Here is an 18,310-nt window from a genome sequence, read left to right as displayed (position 1 = left end):
TAAATTAATTAGATCATTAAAAACGGAAACCAAAACAATTAGGACAACCACAAACAATAAAATAAATTTTATTAAAAACTTAATTGATAACATTGGAAAATACATTTAAACCACAAAAACTATGCTAAGATATAATACAACAAATTTTAATTTTTATGTGTTGATTATTAATTTTTTTTAATTATTTTAGCTATTTTTATTGATTTTTTTTCAATTTTTTATTCTGACATTATTCATATTTCGTCTAAATTATTTTATGTAATGAAAACTTATTATCTGTTTTTTCCCCTTTTTCGTTTAAATAACCGAAATTGGTCAAAATTAGAGCATCGTATATATAAATATAAATTATGATTATTAATTTAATCATGCTTATTGACCGCGACAAATCTGTTAATGAACATTCGACAATTTCAAATACTTATATTTACCTATTTAAGTTACTTAACCTACCTTATAAGTAGTTAAAAATATTTTATAAAATTTAATTGTTTATAAAAAATAAAAATGTAAGCAGTAATGGAACGTTTAGATATTTAATGGTACATTTTTTTGAATCCTATAACAATAAAAAAAAAAATTGAAAATACGAGGTATTACGAATTTCAATATTTGTCCTAAAGTCTGTGACCATATTTGAACCACTGTTCCTTGGAAATAATCAATATAGACTAACTTTTTTTCTGATCCTATTATGATGTTACATTATAATATAAATTTCAATTAAAGTATACGCCTAATTTTTTAGTTTAAAAAGAACTGTCATGGCGTAGTGTAGTGTCATATCAACCTATACATCCATATTAGATGCACAAGTAATTTTTAGAACTGGTTTTGTTGAATTAACCTTCAATTGAATTGAGTTACATAATAACTAATAAGTTATATAAAAGATTAACCTTATTGGCTAATCGATATGATTACACCTCAGTTTATATATGAGGGTAGTCAAACTATGTTCAAACAAAAATTTTAAATTCATAACGTGATTTTTCGTTAGTGAATCTTAAAATATATTATTTTTATAATCAAGTAAACTAACTTCTTTATCGATTTATTGTAGCTAAAAATATAATACTGGTGCACACAAATTGTTTAAGAAAATTAAAAGGAGTGCAGAATTTATAAAAATGGTTTCATTATCGATTCAGTTGCGAATATCAATGTATTTATTTATAGTTTTAATCGAACGTGGATTTACAACATCGAGTAGTACAGAATTTCCTCCATTATTTGAATCGGGGATCAAGTATATGGCTGAAACTTTAAAATGGGAGTCACAGGAGCCCATCAACCAGGCAAGAGTTCTTCCGGAATACGATTTCATCGTCGTCGGCGCCGGAAGTGCGGGAGCGGTAGTGGCGAGTCGATTGTCCGAAGTGAGTGTCCTTACCGAAAATATACAAGTATAATAGAGTAACGTTTGAATTAAAATATAATTGATATGATTTCGGTGTTTTGCATTTTAATTTATAAAATATTATTAATCCGATGATGTTGATTTGTTTGGTGTTTGTGACGATCAGATCAAAAAATGGCAGGTTCTGTTGATAGAAGCTGGACAACACGCCACTCATCTCATGGACGTACCATTGGCTGCTCCGCTTTGGCAATTTTCCACAATCAATTGGAACTATAAGACGGTGCCGATGAATAACTCGTGCCTAGGTAGTTTATATAACCAATTAATATTTTGGAATAAATTAATATAGAATAAGTTTTCTGTATATTTTGCTATAAACGTTTGATTTCCACGATTTATAGGTTTCGAGGGTAGACAGTGTAAATTTCCTAGGGGCAAAGTCATGGGTGGCAGTAGCATACTAAATTACATGATATATACACGTGGTAACAGAAAGGATTATGACGATTGGGCTAAAATGGGTAACACAGGTAAATGTACAAATTGTATTACAATAATGCAATAATATGCAACTATCTCATCGAGAAACTCAAAAATTAAAACATTTGAATACGTTTTTTAAGGTTGGGACTACGACAGTGTTCTGAAGTATTTTATTAAGTCGGAAAACGCTAACTTGTCACAGGCCGATTCGGGTTATCATGGAAAAAATGGATTGTTGTCGGTGACCGACGTCCCTTATAGGACGCCAATAGCCAAGGCTTTTGTTGATGCCGGATCGCAAATCGGACTTCCTGTTGTCGACGTAAACGGGGAAAAACAAATCGGAATCAATTATTTACAGGTAAATAATAGAAATAAATTCTGTTCTTGTATATTTTTGTATAATATATTATACAAAACATTTAAAATATAATTGTGCGCTATTAACCCCACGTTTTCAATAATCTTGGAAACACAAAAATAACTAAAAACAGCTAAAATATTAAATTTTGGTTTATATTATCAATATTACGTTGGTTCAATTGAATCCAATTGGAACAATATTTATATATGTTACAAGTATTAAATCAGTTAGTTTATGAAATAATAAAAACGTGTCAGTAATGTATATAATTTTTGCTTAAACTAGTTATTTTATACATTCCCTGGCATCATTTCGTTAATGTATCAAATTGTATAAAATATAATTTATATACAAAATATAATATAAAATAATATAAACATATTACATATACAATATCATACAATAATATAATATCGTTATTTTACTGTCCAGCGGTAGTTATAAATTAGATAAGACTGATAAGATTATTGTTGTTAATTTATTTGATACCTATATCTACACGTTATAATTCAAGATTGATTAAACAACTATACTCTCGATTCCAGTTCACAGTGTGTCCAGAAAGTTTGTTAATTATGGAATTTTTCTCCAAATGAAAGTTTTACATTAAGATCTGCGGAAACTGCGCAGTGACTGAGAACTGGTCAGGGTTTCTTTAAGTGCACTTGTACCAAAAAATGTGATACAAAGCGGCGTCTTTACGAATAATTAAAAGTACTGTGCAACTCTAAATGCTTATTTATTTCATAAAATAACGGAATTCAACACTTTAACTGTAACATATAAATTAAATTACATTTGTGTTGTTTTTGTAAACATTTACTCCTGACTATCATATACTAATATAAGGGTTAAAATATGTATTAATTTATTATTTATACTTAAATGGTTTCATAAACAATTTATTTTGTCTCTTGATAAATTAAAATTAATTTTAACATTTATAATCTATTAATAACAAATGATTAAAACTGTTAATTTATTAACTGTTACTACAAAACAAAACAAATAAATTTACACGCGTGAATGGTTATTGCCTACGTATTTCCTTAAGAAATCTAATTTCAATGTAGATACATTAAGTTTATTGAAATAATTACAGAACAATATATTATAATCAAAACTGAAACTCACACAATACGTAAAAAAATACAAAATATTACTCGGATTAAGACCTTTGGTACCCGTAGGTTGTGAAAAATTTGATGCTTCTATTTAACTACTATCACTACTCCACTAATATTTTTTTAAATTATTTAATTTATTTTTATAAATTTTTCGCACAAACTGCTTAAATTTTTTAATCAATATGCAAAATACAAAATATATGTATAGCTAAATAATATAATAATATTATTTTCAATTATTTAATAAAATTATTATATAATAATATACACAAATCATTTTAATTGGAAATAAATGTTAAATTTTGGTACAATATATTCATTTTTGTTGTTTTTGTAAACATCTACAAAACACTGCTGATTAAAAGTTTTAACGTGATTTAAGAGTTAAAGAATAATATGTATTAGGTAACTTATACTGTAAAGGTGCTATACCTACTTAAGATCGGTTTCGTGAATAATTTAAATTAATTTTAATATTCGTTATTTATAAGTATTATTAAATTATTTTGAATATTACAACTACTCCGTGTTACAAAAAAAAAAAAAAATGCATACTGTATGATGTGTTTTGTTTTTTTTCTAGATGCGACGGCGTGATGGTAAGTGATTAAAAATATTTCTTAAAATAAATCATATTTGCGTAGTTAGGTACTGTAAGATTATATAAGTTTTTATCATTTAATAATTAACCTTATTATCGAAAGTATCGACAACTATATATATAGTTATGGTAAAATTTAATGACATCTAAATTTTACGAAGAAATGAAAATCATGTAAAAATTATTTTTATTATAATATTATACAGTGAAACCTCCGCTAACAGACACATCTCAATAACGGACGATTTCTTGTGGGCGGGGAGATTTTCATGACTTTTCAATGTGAAAACCTTCGAATAATGAACACATATTTAAAAAAAAAATCATAAATAACATACATTTTTACGCAAAACAAGTATTTGATAAAATCCTTTTTTTTTAGTATAACTCAACAACGAATAACCGTAGATACTTGAAAATTTCACAAAATATTTACGTTAAAATTTTCAACATAACTATGAAATTATTTTCTAAATATTTTCTTTTTGAACTCTTTAAATGTTGATTACATTTTTTTGGTTTAAGGTGCTTGAAATTGAATATAAGTCTCTTTATAAGTTTATTCATCAAAATTGTATATAAAATGTATTGTAATAATGAATTTAAATTGAACACATCCATTAAAATTGTCCACTTGTAACTTGCTTACCTTAATAATCTTTCGATTTCTTTAAAAAAAAACTGGATGTTGTATTGATATTATATTTTAAATGATAACAGTAATATTTATTTATATTTTATTTGACTAATTTTTCAATGTTAAACACTATAGTTAAATTTAACATGATGCATTTTTCCTTTTAAACAGTTACCATTCATGGATTTTAAAAATGTACCCATCTGAATAGCGGTACCTCCAAATAGTTGACAAAATTCGGTGACCGAGAATGTCGGCTATTCAAAAGTACCTACCCGATTTAAGTTTTTTATTTATACAATTTTAATATGTTTTATGCGTTTTTTCAAAAAAAAAAAAGCTTTTAATAAATATCCTCATATTTTTAAGCGTATATTGATTATATTGACTGAATATTTCGATTATTTTTAGTGCAAAAAATCCCGAATTTTATTTATTATCATTGGAAAATTATTAAATCATCAATAATTTCATTATTACGTTTTCATTTTTTAGTTTGGTACTTACAGTTAATAAAGTTGCCAAATTGTTATTATTTTAATACTGAAGACAAATTAAGTTACATTACACCAATATCATGAGTTTGAATGATCTTGATAACCAAGATTTTGTTGGTCAAATTTGCTATTAATTTGTAAATGTCTTTGGCCGTTTCTTTTATCGTATCGTGCTACGATAGCTTAGGAATCTATGTCAGTCCTATGATAATAATTTTTCTAGATCCAAAATAACTTTGAGAAGGCTTTTTTCGTGTATACTATACCACTTATTACTTATCCATGATTACTCCAACATCGAACTGTAAACTTATCATTTAAGTTTTAAATAATGATTATTTGTCATACAAAAAAAAACCAAAAAATGCCTAAGCCAAATGTAAAAAATTCTTAAAAAGCTCGATTCAACCTTGGTTTAAGTCCAGCTTGGCCCGGCCCGAAAAGTTCTATCAAAACAATCTCATCTAGCTCTTTTTATTTTTTTTTAAAGCCCAGCCCAGTCCAGTCTTAGACGAACCGGGCTTTTTGAGGATCGCGTTGAGTCGAGCCTGTCCTTATTGTAGATCTTTAATATCTAATACTAGTTATAGTATATCTTAGTTCGTGATTTCTGACTTCTTATCAAGGCTATTGTGATGACACGTGTATAATATGCACGTATGCAACATACGTTGTAGCCGCGAATCGAGCTATAATAAAGGAACTTACCTTTAAGTATTTAACTTATATTTTAAGTAGGAATAACAAATTAACAAAAAATAATAATAACGTATATAAAAATATACATTTTTTTTATATCATGTTAATGCATCGACACATTGTATGTTAAAATTGCTTATGTTATTTAATCTCAACATTTTATTCATAGAAATATAAATATTTATGTTAGAATTATAGGAAAAATTATGTAAAAAGGAATTGGATTTAACAATCTTTAAAAAAAACCTGGTGCCCTTGTTTTAGATAGCTTTTTTGAGTTAAAAAAAAGTGCATTATTAATTAAAGAACTCATATTAAATTGTTTTGCTATATTATTCATGTGCACATTTTATTTTAATAAAATAATAAATATAAAAGTCAGTAAACAAAATTGTAATTTTTAAAATTATATATGGAGGGGGGGAAGTTGAACCACCTATTTCCTTAAAAAAACACTAGTACCTAATATTTGTTTTTATGTATAATAATTAATATTAGATATTATAATATAGAGGGACGGTTTAAATAATTTTCCCGGGCCGAAAAATTCTGTCAATCCGTCCCTGTACCTATTTATACTAGTAAATATATTCTATTGTAATTTGACAAGTTGGTAGGTGATACATTATAGATAATTGTACTTGGTCATTTTCTTAATTAACAGTTATTAGTGTTGAAATTTTACAAGGTTGTCGAAACACGAAAACTGTCTACATTTGTGTGATCGGACACAAGTAATACAAGTATAATAACTCGTGTTTTTTTTATTATCTAATATATCGATATTTGCATGATATAGTACATATACTAGTTCAATATTTTATCTCAAAGAAAAAAATCGAGGAACAATATAATATTGTTTCAGGAAATACAAGTAATGAGAAACAACCTTCTATTGATGTATTAAATAAATTTGTATTACATAAAATAATTATGTATGTATACCTAGTATTACATAATAATATATGAATAAAAAAAAAATTTTATTTCATTTGTTTTTTATTAGAACATTGTGTATGTCTAGAGAGGTAGATTACAATATCAACTCATCCTGGACAAAATTAAAAACCTAAAGGTGCTTTCAATGTTTTTCATTTAAGAGGAAACAATTAGACAATCTCTAATCTGAATGTTGTCGCCTGAGATAGATGTATTAATCGTAAATGATCATTGCACTATAGTCTATTGTACACAAAATCATATGTCATTAACTAAACATAAAGTGATCCATAAGATCGATCTATAAAAATTTCGTTTACTGTCTGTTTAATTTAAATTAACATTAGGTGACTAAAAAAATTTTAATATTTTTAAAACTTTAGACCTTTTATGCAAAATTGACGATAGCAGTGGGTCTCCTAAGTACATAATTAAAAAAAAAAAAGTTAATTCCAGTTTTACAACTAATGTTATACATTATACAATCATATGTAAATCAACTTGTAAACATATTTATTGGTTACCAAAATAAATAACTAATAATAATATAATGTCTTTAATTAACTTTGGCGCATAAATTCAAAATGTTATTAATATTATGTAGAACATAGACAAATCTATAATCAAAATAATGGCAGCGTACTATTATGTTTTTTTTCTATTTCTCTGATTCATGCATTGCAACATAGAAAATGTGCATCGAACAAATCCCATTGTGCGTTGACATATTTTAAATAAATACGTATAACAACATAATTATTGTTAATTGCTTATAATTTATATAATAATAGATCTTATTTAAATTTCAGGCTACTATTAAAAACGGTCGCCGTTGGAGCACAAACACTGCGTTTCTGTTCCCTGCGAAAAGAAGACCGAACCTGCACGTGAAAAAGTTCAGTACTGTAACCCGGATATTGATAGATAGAGAAACGAAAAACACGATCGGTGTAGAGTTTTTCACAAAAGGCAAGAAATATAGAGTGTTCGTGCGGAAGGAAGTGATCGTTTCTGGGGGTTCCATAAACTCGCCACAGCTGCTCATGCTGTCCGGAATCGGTCCGAAACAACATCTGGCTGACCATCGCATCCCGTTGGTGAAAGACTTGCCGGTCGGCGAGAACCTGATGGACCATGTAGCGCTCGGCAGTTTGATAATGTCGATAAACGAATCCGTTTCGATCCGAATGGATAACTCTTTTGAAGATCCGAACGCTCTGAACGACTACCTCGTGCGCGGTGTCGGCATAAACACTGTGCCCGGGGGCGCCGAGGCTCTGGTGTTGGTGGACACGGAAAGTCCCGGGTCGACAGATGGACAAGCCAATCTCGAGCTGTTGATGGCGTCGGGAACGTATTCGTCCCACCAGCTGATGCCTAGCCTTTGTGGCATGAGAGACGATCTGTACAATGCCGTGTACCGGGCCACCGAGGGCGCGGGCGGGTTCACGGTGTTCCCGATGTTGATGCGTCCCAAGAGCCGCGGTCGGGTGTGGCTCCAGAACGCCGACCCGTTCCGCCACCCGCTAATCGACCCCAATTATTTCGCCGACGAGACCGACCTAGACGTGATGGTAGCCGGAGTCCGACTGTTCCAACGAATGTTGCGCACAGGCCCGATGAAGTCATTCGGCGCTAAGATCCTGGACACTCCGCTGCCCGGATGCCGGCAACACGTGTTCGACACGGACGCCTACTGGAAGTGTTCCGCTCGACAGATATCGTTCACGATCTATCACCTGTCCGGCACGTGCAAGATGGGACCGGCCTCGGATCCGACGGCCGTCGTGGACCCGAGACTGCGCGTCCACGGGGTCCGCGGGCTGAGAGTGGTGGACGCATCGATTATGCCGGAAGTACCGTCGGCCCACACCAACGCGCCGACGATTATGATCGCGGAAAAAGCGTCCGACATGATCAAAGAGGACTGGAACGTATAGACGTCGTAGTTAAAGACGCGAAATGTACAAATATTTGGACATGCTTGTCTTTAAAGTCTATATATATTTTTATTATATATAGTATAAAGAAAACACTAAATGCGACACCAAAGGTTACATGTTTTTGACAACTAAACGTTGGTCACATTTACTAATAGGTAACACAAAACGATACAAAAAAAAATTTAGGAAATTCAGAGCTCAGGCTTCTATGATTTGTTCATATTAACCTATACTATGTCGAGTTATAATAGCCGATTATGCGGGTTAATAAACGATTTCTTTTGTATAGGTTTGAGGTATATATATATATTTTATATTTTTAATATAAGCTGCTGTTATTTATTAATTATTGTGCATAATTTTTTTTTTTTATAATTAAACTAGTATTATTTGAATGCTCTGGTATATTATTCTTGTATTATAATAATATTATGGTCAACAAGTGTTGATAATATTTTATGCAACTCAATGCACAACGTCACACCAGTGATTTTTATCGAATAATATGTTCTGAACATAATTCACTATTTTACTAATTATGTTGTTTATCATAGTATCGTCTCAAGTCATTGTACAGATTATCGATGGCGAACAGGCAAACGTATCCACCACTTGGGAAATCTTTACTATATCACCAGATTACCTACTAATAAGCAAAACAAAATATATCGAATGAGATTACTCTAGTGGTTTTAGCTACAACCATTACTAAGTAATTTAAACATATGTTTCTTAATGTTAACCACCAAATAATATTGTATAGACATTTACTTTATCTTTGCCTTTATACTTATTTTATTCTATTATACCCATAGATCTATAGGTTTATGATTATACCTACTTATAATATATTGTGTAAAATATGTTTAATACATGATTATATTTAAAAGAAAAAAACTACTATATATTTGTATAAAGATTAAGTTCATTGAGCGTATACTATTTGAAGGGATGAAGCTCACACAGGCTCACAATCCTCACCAAAATTGTTTCATCAGGTCTTTAAGCTACGGTTGTAACTGTTATTTGATACAGTAGTACGTGATTTAAAAGCTGATGAATTATAAATTACATAGCACTAAAGACAAATAAAGATAAAAAAAAACCCATTATTTTCCATATAAACATTTAATTTCGTTAAAATGTTGGTTATAAAACTGTTTTAAATTTGTTTGATTTAAATTGATTTCTTTTAAAGATATATCGTAATAATATGTAAAAACGGGATAAAAAACTTCCCATTAGAAGTTTGTTGGGACAGCGGGATATGATAATTAAAAAAAATGACAATCCCGTTTTAAACGGGACGTCTAGTTAGTGGTTATCCTACTTTATACTATGTATAAAGATTTTTTGAGTATGAATTATTTCGAAAAGAATCAATTATTTTTGGAAAGTATACATGGTATATAATATACAATATAGCAATATAAAAATATATAGTTAATTATTATCAAACATTTATATTAACCTTGTTTTTTCATTCTTGTTATGCCCTCTTTAACAAATACCAATAATTTTTGATTTTAAAAATTTTAATCTATATATATTTTTAAATTAATAACCTAAATCATAATAATTTTTTTTAAATGTTGATAAATAAAATATCAAATGTTGAATGCTTCTCATAGTTTTATTGTATTTTATAGAATTTAGATCTCAGATAAGACGTTAATGGACATCGTTCTTGATTTTAATTTTATAACTTTCTTCTAAAATATGTCGAAGAAAAAATATTCGTTTAAAACGTTGTTTTTGTATTTTATTTTATTGTATTTTTTAAATGCTAATAAAATACTGACGAAAAATACCTTTATTCAATTTTAAATGTAAAATCTCTACTTGAAACAAGAGAAAAACTTTTAGTGAATAATGGAAAGGATAATATAAAATGTATATTATTATGTTAGGTACGTGTTATATCTACTAAAACTAGTAGTATTTACGTATTAGTATACTAACTAAAGTATTATTTTTGTTGGTTACACATGATTTACTATAACAATGGTGTTGATTAATTTATTATTTTTTAAATATAGAACTGTTATGAATATATATTGTGTCTTATAACATTGAAATTATATACATTAAATTCTTAAAATACTGAACATTTATATCTCGAATTTTTTGTCATCTTGAGCTACACGAAAATTTCCTTGAAACTATACTATTTCACAATAGTGCCATTAAAATAAAACACAATATCTTGAATTTTTCTGTTCTCCTTGGTATTCAACTTATCGAGTGTTCAGTGTATATTAAATTATATAATATCGGTGTTATTACTAATTATTAATGTTTTTAAATTCCTAAATTAAGTACCATTAAACTTAGGAAAGGATAGTAGTCCACAAATCAATATAAGGTTGTATTACTAGAAAACTATAATTATATTGATATTATTAATAATATAAATAATTATAATTATATATATCCACCTTAATATCCTTGAACAAAAAAAAAATCTGATATCACTATATAAATATATAAGTTTAAATAATATTATTAATAAGTAAAATAATAACACAATGTTTAATTATGATGTTCAACAAATTAAAGCTTATGATCAAAATTCAAAATGTACACCCATATATTTTACTACACTCTATTAAGGGGTACATGTTCACGACACCTATATTTAAATATTTACAATTATAAGAATGTTAAGATAAATATAAGTTTGTAGTAAAATTGAACTCAAGTTGCCTAGTAGTCCACCTTTGTGTATAGCATAATCTATTAACCAAAATCCAGAAATACGAGTGCGATAGACTTGGCAATGGATCGCTTACATAAAAAAAAAACATATGTATGTTATAATATAATTAAATTAACTACATTTATTATTACGAAAAAAAGCAAGCTCTTTATAGTGTATACTATAAACTTTATAAGTAAAGCGATATGGCTGCTATAGCTAGATAATTTTAAACTGAGCCTATAATCAATTTAATAACATAGATAACATTTATAGTTATTCATTTAATAAATAAATAATAATCAAGTTATTCTCTGATATTTTGATATTTTTATTGAACTAAAATATAATTATAATTAAATATATGACAAAAATAAAAATGTACTTACATAGTTACATTGTTGCTAAATAAACAGTGACATATTCTGCAAGAGATAATAATACTAAATTTCTAGCCATTGGGAGTGGCATAACCTTGCGACCTCACTAGGAAACATTTTTAAATATTTATTATTTTGAATAATTGTAATTAATAAGGATTATAGGAAGGTAAAAAAGGACTTAAAAATAAAAACGAAAAAAAAATATATGCTTACTAATAAAGTAATAAACTACTTTTTATCTACACGACCTTCACTAGAAAATTCTTAATATTGTAAAATTAGAAAAATACTCATAGTGAATTTATAATTGAATCTAGTCTCAGTTTAAATCCAGATGCAGTCAAACTATGTTTAAAGAAAAGTGTTACACGTGTAACTTGATTTGTGAATTCCATCATTCCTACAGTGATTTTTAAAATTGTGTACTAAAATATATTATTTTTCGATCATTATATAATATACTAACTTGCATATAAAAATACGATATATCATAGCATAAATAATAGTGGTGCATATAATTATTTTTAAGAAAATGAAATTTAAAAAAATAATTTCACTATCGATTCAGTTGCGAATATCATTGTATATATTTATAGTTTCAATTGAACGTGGATTTACAATATCAAGTAGTACAGGATTTCCTCCATTATTAGAATCGACATTCAAGTATTTGGCTGAAACTTTAGAATGGGACTCACAGGAGCCCATCAACCAGGCAAGAGTTCTTCCGGAATACGATTTCATCGTCGTCGGCGCCGGAAGTGCGGGAGCGGTAGTGGCGAGTCGATTGTCCGAAGTGAGTGTCCTTACCGAAAATATACGAGTATAATAGAGTAACGTTTGAATTAAAACATAATTGATATGATTTTGGTGTTTTCCATTTTAATTTATAAAATATTATTAATCCGATGATGGTGATTTGTTTGGTGTTTGTGACGATCAGATCAAAAAATGGCAGGTGCTGTTGATAGAAGCTGGTCAACACGCCACTCATCTCATGGACATACCATTGGCTGCTCCGCTTTGGCAATTTTCCACAATCAATTGGAACTATAAGACGGTGCCGATGAATAACTCATGCCTAGGTAGTTTATATAACCAATTAATATTTTGGAATAAATTAATATAGAATAAGTTTTCTGTATATTTTGCTATAAACGTTTGATTTCCACGATTTATAGGTTTCGAGGGTAGACGGTGTAAATTTCCTAGGGGCAAAGTCATGGGTGGCAGTAGCATACTAAATTACATGATATATACACGTGGTAACAGAAAGGATTATGACGATTGGGCTAAAATGGGTAACACAGGTAATTGTACAAATTGTATTACAATAATGCAATAATATGCAACTATCTCATCGAGAAACTCAAAAATCAAAACATTTGAATACGTTTTTTAAGGTTGGGACTACGACAGTGTTCTGAAGTATTTTATGAAGTCGGAAAACGCTAACTTGTCACAGGCCGATTCGGGTTATCATGGAAAAAATGGATTGTTGTCGGTGACCGACGTCCCTTATAGGACGCCAATAGCCAAGGCTTTTGTTGATGCCGGATCGCAAATCGGACTTCCTGTTGTCGACGTAAACGGGGAAAAACAAATCGGAATCAATTATTTACAGGTAAATAATAGAAATAAATTCTGTTCTTGTATATTTTTGTATAATATATTATACAAAACATTTAAAATATAATTGTGCGCTATTAACCCCACGTTTTCAATAATCTTGGAAACACAAAAATAACTAAAAACAGCTAAAATATTAAATTTTGGTTTATATTATCAATATTACATTGGTTCAATTGAACCCAATAGCTACATTATTTACATAAATTAAATTACATTTGTGTGGTTTTTATAAACATTTACTCCTGTCTATCACATGATAATATAAGGATTGAAAAATATGTATTCATTTATATTTAAATGGTTTCTTAAATAATTTATTTTGTCCCTTGATGAATTAAAATTAATTTTAAATTTATAATCTATTAATAACAAATGATTAAAACTGTTAATTTATTAACTGTTACTACAAAACAAAACAAAAATATGTGCACGTGTGAATTGTTATTGCCTATGTATTTCCTTATAAAAATCTAATTTCAATGTATAATAATTATTATTTTAAGCTTATTGAAATAATCACAGAGCATATTATAATAAAAACTGAAACTCGCACACTACTTACAAAAATACAAAATATTATTATATAATAATATTATTTTTACTTTTATATATTATTTGTATTTAAGTCCGGATTAAGACCTTTGGTACCCGTAGGTTGTTAAATCTTATCAGTTATTACTCATGAAAATTTGTAAAATCATAGAATAATCGTCAAAAAATTTAATAATTTAAATTAAAACATTTTCTCGTTGTCTTCCGTGGATTTTGGTTCTAGAGGCAATGTTAAGAGTTCAAAATGACTCAAAAAAATTTGGTCTCTCTGAATTTGTATTGAAAACACCTGTTGTTATTAAAAAACATGCATGTTGTATTACGCATGCGCACACTGAAAAATAAAAATTAAAATAATCAAAATATGTGTGTTTAGGTATTCCCTATCTCCCTATGAAAATCTGATATCAATCTGAGGCCACTAGACTGAAATATTTCGTTTCACATTTAAAACGAATCATAATATATACACAAAACATTTAAAATGGAATTATGTTGGAAACACAAAAATAATTAAAAACTCCTTTTATGTTAAATATTGGTATATATTACTGTTGATTTTATACAAATTAACTACCCTTTATTATGGTGTGATTTACAAGTTAAAAAATATGTATTCACTAATACTGTAAAGGTGCTTTACTTACTTAAGATCGGTTTCATAAATAATTTAATTTTAATACTTGTAATTTTTAAGTATTATTAAATTATTTTAGATATTAAAACTACTCCGTATTACAAAAAAAAATTGTATATTGTACGTGTATAGTTATTGCCTACGCTGTTTCTTAAAAGAATATGATTTTAATGTACAATTTATACAATTTTATTGAGATTATCATAATTTTTATTTAGGTACTTTATTGAAAAAAAGATATTTAGAAATAAATTGAATTGGTTTCAAACTAACTGTGCGTAATATTATCAATTGCTGAAATACGCACAGGGTACGTATATAAATACAAATATTATTATCTATATGTTAGTTCTTATACAGTGTTTATATACTCGTACTAGTAACCGACGTTTTAAAATTTTGTAAATAAGTAGATGATACTGAGCTAGATACGATTATGCTAGATCAGGGGTCGGCAAGATGGCAACCTTTTGATACAGCGGAGCCAAAAATTATAATTTACATAATTTCCCAGCAGTTTTTAAAGAGCCATAAAAACTTTTTGTTTCAATATTTTAGTATTTGTTTTGTATACAGATAATTGATTTTCAATAAAAAATAAACGAATCTATACGTGAAAAAATATTTATTCATGTAATAACATACAAATATTTTTGCATAAAACATATTCAAGTATTTTAGCTATAATTATAGATAATACAGTTTTTGGATAACAGACAGTTAAATCGTTATTATTACAGAGCATTATTGGTTTTACGTGTACTTGGAAAGTTTGGTACACAATTTCAATTATAGTTGATTATGATGGCCTGTGTAGATATTTCATATTATTAAAAGCAACAAATATGTAATGTAAAATAGTATATATTTATATATATAATGATATGTATGATATATTTTTTTTTATTGGTAATAAAATACTTATTTTTGTGTATGGACCTAGAGATCCATAACTTAAGATTGAAAGCCGCAATTTTCCGACCCCTGAGCTAGATTGTTTATATTTAATTATTGGTTGTGAAGGAGGTTTAAAATTGTCAATACTTGAACAACTACAATTTTTATTTATAGCCATAATTTAAAAAATCTTAGTAATATACTAATATGCATAATTTTTAAATAAATATATTAGCATAATATGGTAAATTTTACAATCTAAAATTGTATTGAACAGATAGACAGAACTGAGAAAATGTAAAAATACTAGTTAAAGAAAATTAAAAATAATGAACGACCTTGAACCTACTGCGCATATACCTATTGGTGTTGTAATAAATACTTACGAATACTTATTATAGGTACTGTTAAATATCATATCCTAATAAAATTATATATTATAAATTTAAATAATTTATAATATATAAATATTTTTTTACTGTATTACAGTATACTAATTATAATGTTGTTTTTAATTTGACTGTATGTTAAAAACATTGTATATCGTCTATTTAGATAAACTTTAATCATAACTAATTCAAGACAGCATATTTAAGAAATTATAAAAAAAGGTGGCAAGCGATACTTGTACTTTGTAATACAATAGGTTAGGTAAACTGTTGGTCACTTATTACTACTGTAATTATTTGTGTGTTATTGTGTTAAATTAAAATTAAATGTGAGCATAAATTTTAAATACAAATTTATAATTAAGATTAAAATTAATTACGCGCAATTTTGTTGTTTTTAACTTAAATTTGAAATAAGGTTATGGATATTCGGTAATTTAAATATTTAACATAGTTATTAAAATTATCTAGTTTCATATTATTATGGTTATATAAAAATATATTTTGATTTTTTTTTAAATTTCAGACCACCATGAAAAACGGTCGCCGTTGGAGCACAAACACTGCGTTTCTGTTCCCTGCGAAAAGAAGACTGAACCTGCACGTGAAAAAGCTCAGCACAGTAACCAGGATATTGATAGATAGAGAAACGAAAAACGCGATTGGTGTAGAGTTTGTCTCAAAAGGCAAGAAATATAGAGTGTTTGTGCGGAAGGAAGTGATCGTTTCCGGTGGTTCCATAAACTCGCCACAGCTACTCATGCTGTCCGGAATCGGTCCGAAACAACATCTGGCTGACCATCGTATCCCGTTGGTGAAAGACTTGCCGGTCGGCGAGAACCTGATGGACCACGTAGCGCTCGGCAGTTTGATAATGTCGATAAACGAATCCGTTTCGATCCGACTGAATAACTCTTTTGAAGATCCGAACGCTCTGAACGACTACCTCGTGCGCGGTGTCGGCATAAACACTGTGCCTGGGGGCGCCGAGGCTCTGGCGTTGGTGGACACGGAAAGGCCCGGGTCGTCAGACGGACGAGCCAATCTCGAGCTGCTGATGGCGTCGGGAACGTATTCGTCCCACGAGCTGATGCCTGGCCTTTGTGGCATGAGAGACGATCTGTACAACGCCGTGTACCGGGCCACCGAGGGCGCGGGCGGGTTCACGGTGTTCCCGATGTTGATGCATCCCAAGAGCCGCGGTCGGGTGTGGCTCAAGAACGCCGATCCGTTCCGCCACCCGCTAATCGACCCCAACTATTTCGCCGACGAGACTGATCTGGACGTTATAGTAGCCGGAGTCCGTCTGTTCCAGCAAATGCTGCGCACAGGCCCGATGAAGTCGCTCGACGCTAAAATCCTGGACACTCCGCTGCCCGGATGCCGGCAACACGTGTTCGACACGGACGCCTACTGGAAGTGTTCCGCTCGACAGATATCGTTCACGATCTATCACCTGTCCGGCACGTGCAAGATGGGACCGGCCTCGGATGCGACGGCCGTCGTGGACCCGAGACTGCGCGTGCATGGCGTCCGCGGGCTGAGGGTGGTGGACGCATCGATTATGCCGGAAGTACCGTCGGCCCACACCAACGCGCCGACGATTATGATCGCGGAAAAAGCGTCCGACATGATCAAAGAGGACTGGGACGTATAGACGTGACAATAATACGCATACGTTTACTTGCGGTTATGGCTATAGTTTTTTAAAAATTATTTTTGTATAGAGACGATTGATTATTATGTACAAATAACTTAGATAATTCAGTCCAGTCTAAGATTTCGTGTGTATCTGCTATCTACCAACCGATTTAACTATTATATAATAAGGACCACCAATTTTATTGCTAATTAACGATCTTGTTAATATATATAACATTTGCAACACCACCGACGGTAGTGTGTTATATTTAAACTCGTATATAATCTACCTATGTGATATTATTATGGCCCGTTCAGCGTGTTAAGAATATTTCACACAATGCACATCTACATTTTTCACATTATTATTATGCACGTATAATTTGTGTTGAGCTAATTTAATTATTACTTTACTGGCCTTGTTAGGATTATCATAATATCATCTCTATGACTCTATCCACTGTACAGTGGATACATACTTCTATTGATATATTATATAATTTTTTGTATACATATGTAATTTAAAAACATCACTCTGTAATATTATTTACTTCCTATTATGTATATAAATTAGATACTAATTCAACTTTTTGTATGAAGTTATTATGTAACAAAAAACATCCTTATACACGTGTATAATTCTTTCTACATATTTTTTAGTCGTTTTAAAACAATATTATTGTAAAAAATTTTTTTATTATTTTTCATTTTAAATGAAAACATGTATTTTTAATTTTCGTAACTTAACCTCAAATCATTATAATACGATTTAAAGTATTTTGATACTTACATTAAAATCATATTTTAGACAAGGAGGTTACTAGTTAT

General features: G+C 29.4%; 2 protein-coding genes across 2 annotated transcripts; both read left to right on the top strand.

Annotated features, from left to right (window-relative positions):
• The first annotated feature begins 936 nt into the window (after positions 1-936).
• On the top strand, positions 937-9,506 carry LOC132918116 (glucose dehydrogenase [FAD, quinone]-like). Its single transcript, XM_060979214.1, has 5 exons — positions 937-1,379; positions 1,527-1,668; positions 1,765-1,893; positions 1,987-2,207; positions 7,520-9,506. The coding sequence occupies exons 1-5, from the start codon at positions 1,131-1,133 to the stop codon at positions 8,648-8,650; spliced, it is 1,872 nt and encodes a 623-aa protein (XP_060835197.1). The 5' UTR covers positions 937-1,130; the 3' UTR covers positions 8,651-9,506.
• Positions 9,507-12,052: 2,546 nt separating this feature from the next.
• Positions 12,053-17,731, top strand: LOC132917907 (glucose dehydrogenase [FAD, quinone]-like). Its single transcript, XM_060978899.1, has 5 exons — positions 12,053-12,530; positions 12,678-12,819; positions 12,916-13,044; positions 13,138-13,358; positions 16,368-17,731. Exons 1-5 carry the CDS (start codon positions 12,267-12,269, stop codon positions 17,496-17,498), a joined length of 1,887 nt encoding a protein of 628 aa, XP_060834882.1. The 5' UTR covers positions 12,053-12,266; the 3' UTR covers positions 17,499-17,731.
• The last annotated feature ends 579 nt before the right edge of the window (positions 17,732-18,310 follow it).

The sequence above is a fragment of the Rhopalosiphum padi genome, chromosome 1 (assembly GCF_020882245.1).
Source record: "Rhopalosiphum padi isolate XX-2018 chromosome 1, ASM2088224v1, whole genome shotgun sequence".
NCBI lineage: Eukaryota > Metazoa > Arthropoda > Insecta > Hemiptera > Aphididae > Rhopalosiphum > Rhopalosiphum padi.
Note: the sequence above shows the minus strand (reverse complement) of the source record. Positions and strands in the feature narration are given on the sequence as shown.

What these genes read in the sequence shown, in the direction of transcription:
- LOC132918116 (XM_060979214.1), top strand. Translation starts at nt 1,131, where the DNA reads ATGGTTTCATTATCGATTCAGTTGCGAATATCAATGTATTTATTTATA. An exon ending in GATGAATAACTCGTGCCTAG is followed by an intron (nt 1,669 to 1,764) that starts GTAGTTTATATA and finishes CACGATTTATAG; the next exon opens with GTTTCGAGGGTAGACAGTGT. An exon ending in GGCTAAAATGGGTAACACAG is followed by an intron (nt 1,894 to 1,986) that starts GTAAATGTACAA and finishes ACGTTTTTTAAG; the next exon opens with GTTGGGACTACGACAGTGTT.
- LOC132917907 (XM_060978899.1), top strand. Translation starts at nt 12,267, where the DNA reads ATGAAATTTAAAAAAATAATTTCACTATCGATTCAGTTGCGAATATCA. An exon ending in GGCTAAAATGGGTAACACAG is followed by an intron (nt 13,045 to 13,137) that starts GTAATTGTACAA and finishes ACGTTTTTTAAG; the next exon opens with GTTGGGACTACGACAGTGTT. An exon ending in TCGGAATCAATTATTTACAG is followed by an intron (nt 13,359 to 16,367) that starts GTAAATAATAGA and finishes TTTAAATTTCAG; the next exon opens with ACCACCATGAAAAACGGTCG.